At 38.8% G+C, this 9,835-nt stretch overlaps 1 protein-coding gene across 1 annotated transcript in view; it reads left to right on the top strand.

Moving 5' to 3' along the window:
* Window positions 1-8,904, top strand: part of MOCOS (molybdenum cofactor sulfurase) — a gene marked incomplete at both ends in the record, with an annotated part of 226,319 nt that extends 217,415 nt beyond the window's left edge. Inside the window, 2 exons of the mRNA XM_082310662.1 lie at window positions 1,298-1,402; window positions 8,758-8,904. Coding sequence (XP_082166788.1) covers window positions 1,298-1,402; window positions 8,758-8,904 — 252 coding nt within the window. The remainder of the gene's footprint in view (window positions 1-1,297; window positions 1,403-8,757) is intronic.
* Window positions 8,905-9,835: the final 931 nt, after the last annotated feature.

Consider the following 9,835-nt stretch of genomic DNA (forward strand, 5'->3'; position numbering starts at 1 on the left):
CACTAAGGATCTCAGCTCAGGATCCTGTTGTGGAAGAGACTGTAAAACTACAGAATAAAAAGGCATTCCTGTTTCTGGCATTGAAATACTTTCGGAATGCAAGCTGAAAATAGAAAGGCTTATGCAACTTGCATTGTCTTTTCCAGTCTCTGCTAGGTCCTTATTCAGATACTGATGTAGTAACAGTAGAAATTATGTTAATGGTACTTGATGGCAGGAGAAAGGTAGAAGAAGCTGTTGAACAAAGCAAAGCAGGGAAAAATATCTCCTTCTCTGTCTTGTTTTCTTGGGTTTTTTTAATAAAATATTAAAGCTGTGGAAAATCATTGTCTGAAAAGCTGAGCCAAATGTATGGTTTTGATGATTACACTGAAGAGTTGTACGAGCAGTTCTAGATGTACCTCAAAGAACTGAAATAGCACTTCAGATCAGCATATAAAAATGTTTGCAGTGTCAGGTTTAATTATTTGCCCTATTTGAAATTTATGACACATTTTAGAAAAGTAGAGTGTGTATACTGAGATACTGTTAAGACAGTTTCTATAACATACAGCTTTGCTAAAGTTAGGGTTGCAATATTAAGGGAAACTGGAATATGTCTTCCTTCCTAATTTTAATGCTTTAAAAGGTACAAAGAAATGGATTGTATTTTTTGCCCCTAAAAACACACCCTACTTCAAACAAGAATTAACTTTAAGAACCATTCTCTGTATGATGTTACAGTAGAGCTTTCATTATTCCTTCTGATTATATAAACTTGTGAAAATTCACATCTTGCATTCTGATTATCTACAAGTGCTATGCCTATAAGAAAGAATGGGAGATAATGTGTATTTCAGCTGCACTGAAACAATGTAAACCAAACCCTGTTAATTTAACTCCAAGAAAATCCTCCTTGGGTTAAATCCTGAGGCTCTAGCTTTATTTTGTATTCAGTTCCCCTTTGGGCAAGTAGCCCTGCCAGCCCGTAGATGAAGTGAAGCCATCAGGAAATACAAATATGTAAATGGTTTTGATTTCTCAGATTCTGTCTGTGGGAAAGTTTTCCTGAAAAAAAAAGAAAAGAAAAGAAAAAGTGAATTAAAAAATCAGTGAGACCTTCGCAAGTAGACCCTTTGAAAATGTACCTACATTAGGTGAACAAGCCTGACTTCTTACATAATTAAAGCATAAAAGAACACAGGAAAAGTATGTGAAAGATATGTTTTTAAGATATTATGGTGGTCAGAAGCTTGTACTGTTCTGTGTTGTACTGCTTTGATATACACCTGTGAACCTTCTTTAACTGAAATTTCAGGTTGTGGGTCCGTGTAGCAGATGTCAAATAATCTGCATTGATCAACAGTCTGGGGAACGAAACAAAGAATTTCTGCAGTCTCTGTCTGCTGCCAGAGGCAGAAAGGTCAGTACAGTACTCCAAAATAGCTGTAAAGAAAGATGTAGTGACTTCATTGCGTGCATAGTGAAATATCTGCTGAGAGAATATTCACGATTAAGTTGTTATGCTAATCGTTACCATTTGTTTTTTCCAGTGAAAAGAGGATGCACTTACAACCCAGATATGACATGGTTTATTTCCATAAAATGCTCGACATGGTTTTTATTCAGAAATTGACTATTAATATGCATTATTTTTTACTGTGCTTGCTTTTATTCAGTATGTACCGCTTTACAATGTGTTTATTTTGGTCTTGAAAAACACCAGCTGATGCGCTGATGTCATTCAAGAAGAGAAATCTGCAGAAAAATGAGAAAGTTTGAAATGATACAGTTAGCTTATAAGACTAAACTTTATTCTTCTGTGAGAAACTACTTAGCAGGAAAAACAGAGCAGATGATGTGAATACAGTCGAAGTGGAGAGTAATTGATTAAGAAAGTGACTGGAGAAAAAGTGTGAAATACAGGCGTTCGTTTGGAGTCCTTCTGCTTCCTAAGGTTGCATTGCTTCTTGGAATTGGGAGTGCTCAGACAACGGCTAGACAGTTTGGCATCCCAAACGCTTCACAAATCTCCTCATAAGTATTTATTTAGCTGAAAATCCTTACTCTAAATTCATTGCTTCCTGTTCGTTAAACTTCTGTTGTAAAAGTCCGTTAGCCAGCCAGGGCTCAGAAGCTTCACCAGTACCAGCCAAACACCAGAGACTGGGCACAGCACAGAGGCAGAGCAATAACAAATAGGTTGAAAATTATTCACCCAAACAATGCACAAACAAGTTACAAATAATGCATTCTTCGTTTGGAAAAAAAATACTAAATCGATTTGTCTCAGTGACTCATTAAGCAAACAAAGGGCTACATTTTCAATGAATGTTATCCTTGGTGAATAGCTCCGCCGGCTCCCTCTCGGAGCCAGCCGCCTGGTGCAGAGTGAGATGGGGGGAGGCGAGCAGGCAGGGGCCAGCTGTCTAGGCACAGCTTCCCGCTGACCTGAGGTGACTTAGGGTTGCACAGCAGGCTCTGACATCCAGAACGCCACAGCACGTGTGCCTTTGTGAGATGAGCTCCTGGTCATGGTGGGTAGCCTGAGGACAAGAGCCCTCTCCAGGTTATGGTGAGCCACAGCTGGAACATCTGGGACACTTCAGAGCGCATTCTGGCACTCTGGGCAAGGATGCTGCCCAGCTGCCACGTGGGGCGCGGTATGCAGAGGACTTTCTCTGCCCACGTGGGTTTTACTGGATTATGACTTGAGTCCTCTGTAGAGGGAAAGCACTCTGTGTTTAGGGTCCTTCTCAAATGGCAACAAAACCTTACCTGGGGCACAGATTCTCAGGAGAGACAAAGCATCTTCTGCGTGTTTCCCGCAGCAAAGATGAGCTTCTCTTTCATTCTGATTAACTCAGCAACGCAAAGATTTTCTTGATACAAGCACTCCTAGAACCAAGTAACTCGTTCAAACAGCACTAAGGCAAAGAGAGCAATCCAGCCCCTTGAGAACAACCTGGCACCAGATAAAAGACGCCTGGCAAGGCGAGGCGCTGCAGAGCACAGTGCTGCTATTCACAGCAGGGGAGTGCTCTGCTTCCCTCAGCTGCGCAATGATATTCGTGCTGCAAAGAACCGGGCCTTCAGCTTTTTTTTTATTTTTCCCAGCCTTCAGCACTGCTGGCAGATGGGATCTTGTGAGCATGCCCTTCGTTGCATAAGGCCAAGTCCTCTGGGTTAGCTTGGCAGCTGAAAGAGATAGTGTGAACTGGTAGTTTTGCCTGAACTGGTCTGAGAAGATGTCAGAGCCCATCCCTCCTGCAAGTCACCTGTGGGGTGATGGTCAGCAGCTGGTTATCAGTGAGTAGCACCCGAGGACTATGGCATCCTCAGTGTGCTAAGCAGACCTAGCAGAGGACATTGATCCAAATCTTTCACAGTTCACAGTGGGAGAGAGAAAGAACATCGAGTTCATGTGACTGTGTTAAATTGCAGAGCTAATCCTTTGGTGACTCATGTCTCTAGCATGTGCTTTTCTGTTAAGGAGTCATCTAATAATGATCTAAATAATCATCTTCATTTTCTTTTTTTATCAGATACAGATTCAGTGAAGGAATTTAGCAGTGTTTGTTCCTAGCTGTCAATAATGTGATTTGAACTACAAAAAACAAATGCAGCAGAGTAAGATTTAAGCTAATTTCCCAGTAGAAGGGGAACTGATATTTTTGAAAGGCTGTTGTAGTTGCTTGATTTCCAAAACATTAAAGATACTGCATATGCGAATGGATAGCAAATCCTGAATGCTTAACAAGAGAGCCAGATGTCAATATTTACCATTTTGTTTTGTTTTTCTGAGAACACCAACCTGGAAAAATATATCAAACTTTATCAAACTGGTAGCCCAAATGACAGCACTGCCAATGAACTTCAAGAGTGAGCTAAATAAAGTAAGTCTTGTAAGAGGTGGTTCGATATTTATTTCTGAAATCATATTTTTCTCCATCCCTCTGAGACTGTGAGAACCTGGTGCTCAAAGTTGAAAGATGGAGGCTTTGCATAGATGGATTGCAGCTGAAAGTCAGAACCAGCTACTGTAATTAGCCACACAAGCAATTTGCATGTTTCCTGATAAATGTAAAGCAGGGTGCTGGAGCCTAGGCAGCTACTTTTCATGAAACCTTTTATCACATTGTTTGAAATAAAACGCAAACACCTCTGCAAAGCGAACTTGAGCTCTGCTGCCATCAGTTCTGAAGAAACACTCATTAAGGATTCCTTCTGTAATTTTTGACTGAAAAGGAAAAATGAGCTCTCCTTCTGTGACAGAGCTCTCTCTGTTACTGCAGGAGACTACGAAAGACTAGATAACTACATTAAGCAAATAGCATAAAAACAGCCACACGCTGTTTCACATGCGTCACCACCTGATGCAAAACACACATAGACCGAAAGGAGAGAACACTGACTTCTTGCCTGTCTTCTGTGTTTTGCAGATGCCGTTTAACGCTAACAATAGTGGAAGGCCTGTGGGTAGATTTGCAGCAGTGCTATAAGCTGAGACTTGCTGTCGAGGTAGCAAAGGGAATAGCATTAGCAGTCTGCCCCAGCATAAATGTATGGATAGCGGTACATCAAGGGAAATCCATTATGTTTGCACATGCCCTCATACACTGAAAGGCTTGTGTTTTTTCCTGCAGGCTGTTGATCCTCCTTTATGTATCTCATTGTGCCTTGGGAGAGCTTCTTTCCCTGCAGAATTAGACGCCGTGCCTTTGGATTGCTTACTGAAACATTAGCAAGGATAGCAAATGACTTCTCTTATCTGATGCATCATTATCATCATTTTCATAGTAATGCAGGGCTTTACACTAAGCAACACTTTTCATCCAAAGATCTGGAACATTTGCAAACAGTGATTGATGTCATTAATAGACCTCTGAAATAATATGGTTCTCTTTTCTCATTGATGGCTGAACTGGAAAATGCATTTATTTAAGGCAAAGGAAAATCAGTTCTTAGGAAAACATTCTGCTGCCCAGATATTTTCAACAGAACAAGATGGGTTTTTTGATACCAAGTTAAAAGTTTCCCTGTTTTCCAGTGTGAAAAATCAGCATGTTGAAAGTGAGTACTTCCACTCTCCTATTGTGTAAGGCTTTACTAATAAGTTTTGGTGAATCCAGAGCTAATAAAGCATCCTTACGTTAAAAAAAAAAATATTCTGCTTTAATAATTGCATGTCCCAAACCTTTGCATGGGAGAGAGGTTATGTTATTGTATCAATAAAATGAGAAGACATGAACAGGTAAATTTATCTATTGGGAGAAGGCAGCTGAGAGGTACATCCAGGGGCAAAAGCCAGAACTCATCCATCCAAAGCTAAGTTGTAGCATGCAGTATCACTTTTGTGCTTGTTACACGTTCTAGCAGGGCATTTTCCCTACCAAGGGCTAATCTGAATTAACTGATTGTTTAGGAGCTGTAGCTTGAAGGCATCTCATCTCAGCTTTTGTCAGATGTAGCACCTCAGGTTTCTATCTTACAAAAGGAGATACTGCACCCAGGATATTTCTCTGTCAGTGAATATCTAAGCAGTGCCTATTACTGTTGATCCAGTACTTGAAACAACATGCAAGAATGACAGCATTTTATAGCTCCTCCTTTAAGCGAGTGTAATGACTATCATATGATTCACTGTTGGCAAGAATAAGTATGTTTTATCTGTTTCTCCCAGCAGTGTTGTGCTTTTCACTAATCATGAAGCTTTACATTTTTTGTCCCTGTGAAGTTGAAGAGTGATGGGAAGAGCCCCTACTGCCATCAGAAGACTGAGCAGATACAGCCCCAGAACTCACAGTCCAGCACTCCCTGCCTAGCTCTGGGTGTGTTCTGGCGAGGTTATATGCAGAATAAAATGCCCTTGAAGTCAGGAAAAGGTAGCAACAGCAGAGAGAGATTATGCTGTTCATTGTAATAACTCTGCAGGCTGTAATCTCTGCGTCTGAAAGCTTCATTTTTCAACAGTGAAATGTGAGAAGGGCCAATTTCTACATTTTATCTTTCTCTTGAAACAGAGCTGAAATGGCAGGATGCACAGCTTTTGTGGTTGCTTGGGGGGGTGGGTTGCTATTATCAGTATTTGCTGAGTTAATATTTGTAATTATTGAAAAAACAAGGAAATTTACTTAAAAGATATTAAATACACTTCTGGTAATCACAAGCTAAGTTTTAGTCTGAAGAACATTCACAAAAGAAAGAGGTCAGCAATTCCAAGCAGGTATATCATCAGTATACCATCACCTTGAAAACTCCTTGGGCATCACCCAGTCTCAGCACTGAAAAAATTACTGTGAGACTTTAGATGCCCAGTCAGAGTAGGGAAATACTAAGGATCAGTATTAAAATAGTATTTGAGAACTCCTGAATGTAAGATGTATTCACATGTGCATTTTCTTAAATAGTTATGAATGGTTTAAAGTGCTTTAAGAAAAAAATTCTTGCGAAATGAGTCACAACAATAGAAAAATTGGTAAATTAAATTCTCGACAGTGAACAATCTGCCCAGATCTATTTTAGTCTCATTTTAAGATAAATCAAGATGTCAATACAGTAAATATAAATAAAAACAAAAACTTCTCACTTATCAAACAAGTTCATTTACATGGATGAGTTATAAAATTCCTTCCTGTGTGAAATGTGGTATAGCATGGACTAATATTCATTTTACAATATTTGTTTTATGATTGTCTGATTTTTTAAAACAACAAAATTATGGCAACTGTCATTTTTGCACTAGGGTATAGGAAGTAAATCCAGGTTATTAACCACAAGGCTGAAAAACACATCATTTATGCCAATAGAGAAACCACAGCTTGTCAAAAAATAAGAGGAAAGCAAGAACAGAAAAATAATACTATGTACTTTAATATTTTAAATGAAACAGTTGCTAGCTTACCATTTTAGCATCATGGTTGATCCAGCACAGTCACTGTGCTAGAGGATTGGGATCCTACTGTGCTGCAGTCGTTCCTCAGCATTAAATACTAGAACACTGACCACAAGGATCTACGCTGTGTCCACCAGTGTGGACACCATTATGGTCACAGGTATCCAAAAAGCGTCAAGATAGGCCTGATCAGGTCCAGCTCATACCGCATATATGTGAAATGCCAGTGAGATGAAGGAATACCAGAAGCAGCCAAAAAACCTCTGCTTGGGAGCTGGTTTTCTTTTTAATGTTTAGGATTACAACTGAAAACAGAAAGACCAAGTCCAGAGTCTGAGGCCATGTTTGGATAGATCTCTGCTTTACAGCATCTCTCTTACTTGGGAGTAGGTCTTAGCCTTACCTCTTGCTAATTCTTCAAAGACTAAAAGCTGTTTTGTGTTACCTCATTACTGTATCTTTATTTAATTATACAGTGCAAGAACAGGAGAAAACATACTGCTTTCACATTTAGTCTGTCAAATGTGCTCCCTTAAATTCAGCTAACGCTATTTTTTTTTAATTTATTGCAATTCCTTTTACCTAGTGTATTTTTCTAAACTTACTGTAAATGTAATTCCCTCAATTTCAGGATCATCGATCTGATCAATGGCAGTAAATGTAATCAGGAAATGGAGGAGGAGAATAGAGTTTTGGTTTTATGATTTATTTTTTCAGAAATACCAAATGAACTTCATTTGCTTATTTATTTACTTTACACTTTAGAGTGGCTGGTACATTTTGGCTGTAGCCTATCAAAAAAAAATACTTTTTATTGAAACCTGTAAAAAAAGACAAGAAAATTAGCATTGGGTTTCCAAGGTCCCCAGTTTGAAGAACAAAGACATTCTGAAGTCTACAAATCAATTATCAATTTAACATGGTCTTCAGCATTCCTTTATTTCTTACATTACATATTTCTTTAATGAGCCATTGTCTAATAGTTTGGAAAATATTATCATGAGATTGCAAGTCTGTTTCTTGCGCATTTCTAAATTCTCCAGTGTTGGAAAACAAAACCACAAAACCACACCAGTCCCTTCCTGTGACATTTCCAGATCACACCCAGCTGTTCACAGCTACAACTGTAATGTTCAACGTGCTTAAGATTAAGACCAGACATAAGAGTGCAGACACTCAGATCAGGTTTTCAGTGCCCACAAGGGTTGTACGGTCAGTGGGTGAAGTGGTTATCCTGTTCCCCTTTTCTTTATTATTCAGTATCACACGGACACATATCTAAGCATTTCTACTATTTATGTAGGATGGCTTCACAGGTAATGTGATAGATAACAAGTGGTAGTCCTAATAAAACAAGCTTTCTGAGTATTTTCTGTAAAATATACTAAAATACTCATAAAAACAAATGAAGGGAAATTCACGAAGGCTAGACAGAACAAAGTTCTGTTAACAAAATGAATAATTCATGCTAGAAGACACAAGACTTCCTCGCTGTTTGAACATACATGCATTCTCGTGTTGCCTAGTCTTTATCTGTGATAATGCATTAACTGTATTTTTCAAGAAGTCAGAAGAGTCATTAAATGAGAAGACTGTGAGGGAGTGTAAATTACATACATGATACTATGGCACTCGTGATGAAATAATACACTATTTATCCATTTACTTAAGGTATTCTTCTTGAATAGCATGGAGTTAGCTTTTGTTTACCAGTCTATTATAGTTAATTAGTTAAAAATGTTCTTAATGACATGGAGATAGTACATACCTCCTTATTCTTAAAGCAATATTGTTCTTCTAAACATATCTGGGTTGTGAGATCGTCTATAGATCTGATTACTTTAACATGAGTTGCGTCTTAATAAATATTTTGCTTTTTTCAGACCAACTTTGGCATATACCTGATGAACCAGCCCTTCCGCTCATCCTTTCCAGATATTTTATCGGTTGGGTCTCAAGTACTTCCAGTGCTGAAGGAGAATACTGAAATTCAGCCCCCGACATCCAGTGAAGAAAAATGTTCAGGATAGATTCTCTGGTGGAGATGAGATTTATATGCAACTTCAGGGAAAAGTCAGTAGTCGGTTATTGAAAAAAAAAAAAGAAAAAGCTTCCACTCATTTGCTTCTGATTTAAGTCTTTTAATTTTCTGTTTGCTGTAAATGTTATCAGATGGCAGAACCCTTGATAATTACAGCTCACCTACATGTTTTTGCTTGTGATTAGGTTACAGCAGCCATAACTCTATTTTGCTCAATTGCTTCAGGATGCAACAGGTTTGATCAAGTTTTACTGGTGGATGACACCCAAAACAAGCCCAGCATCGTTGTCAGAAACCCACATCTCGATGAAGGAAAGTAAACACAACAATACACTACTTCCTTATGTTGCTCTGCTAAAACCACAATTGGGAGAGAGGATGCAGGACATATATTTTAGAAACAATGTGGGTGGGAAGGGAACAGTGGGAGAGTGGCATGAGAGTAGCAGTCCATTCAGCTTTACAGTGAAAGCACCGGAGAAGAGGGAACTGTTATTGGGAAATCTGTCTCTCCCTCTTCAGAAGTAGTGTGTAAGGATGCCAAAAAGGCACAAAGATCAGTGAAAATTCAGTATGCCATTTGCAAAACACATTCTCTGTGAAGCAATTTCATCCATTTGTTCTCGACTTCTTTCTCTCATTCACATTTGCTACTTTTCCATCTGATTTATTTTATGTGATGACTTCCCACACACTTGTTCCCTTACGTATTTGTGGATGTTGACACATTTTTTTCTAATTAGAGATTTTTCAACTAATACAGTCATGTTTTCTATGCAAACTTTGTTCATCCTCAGCGGTCCCTAATGGCCACTTAAAGGAACTCTTGAAAGTTTGGATGCTTCTCCATCCCAAACACGTCAAAGTATTCTTTTTTTTTACTCTTTGTGCATTTGATAATGTCCTTCTTAGAAGGCTTT

This window comes from Platalea leucorodia (genome assembly GCF_965183815.1).
Source record: "Platalea leucorodia genome assembly, chromosome: 1".
Classification (NCBI taxonomy): domain Eukaryota; kingdom Metazoa; phylum Chordata; class Aves; order Pelecaniformes; family Threskiornithidae; genus Platalea; species Platalea leucorodia.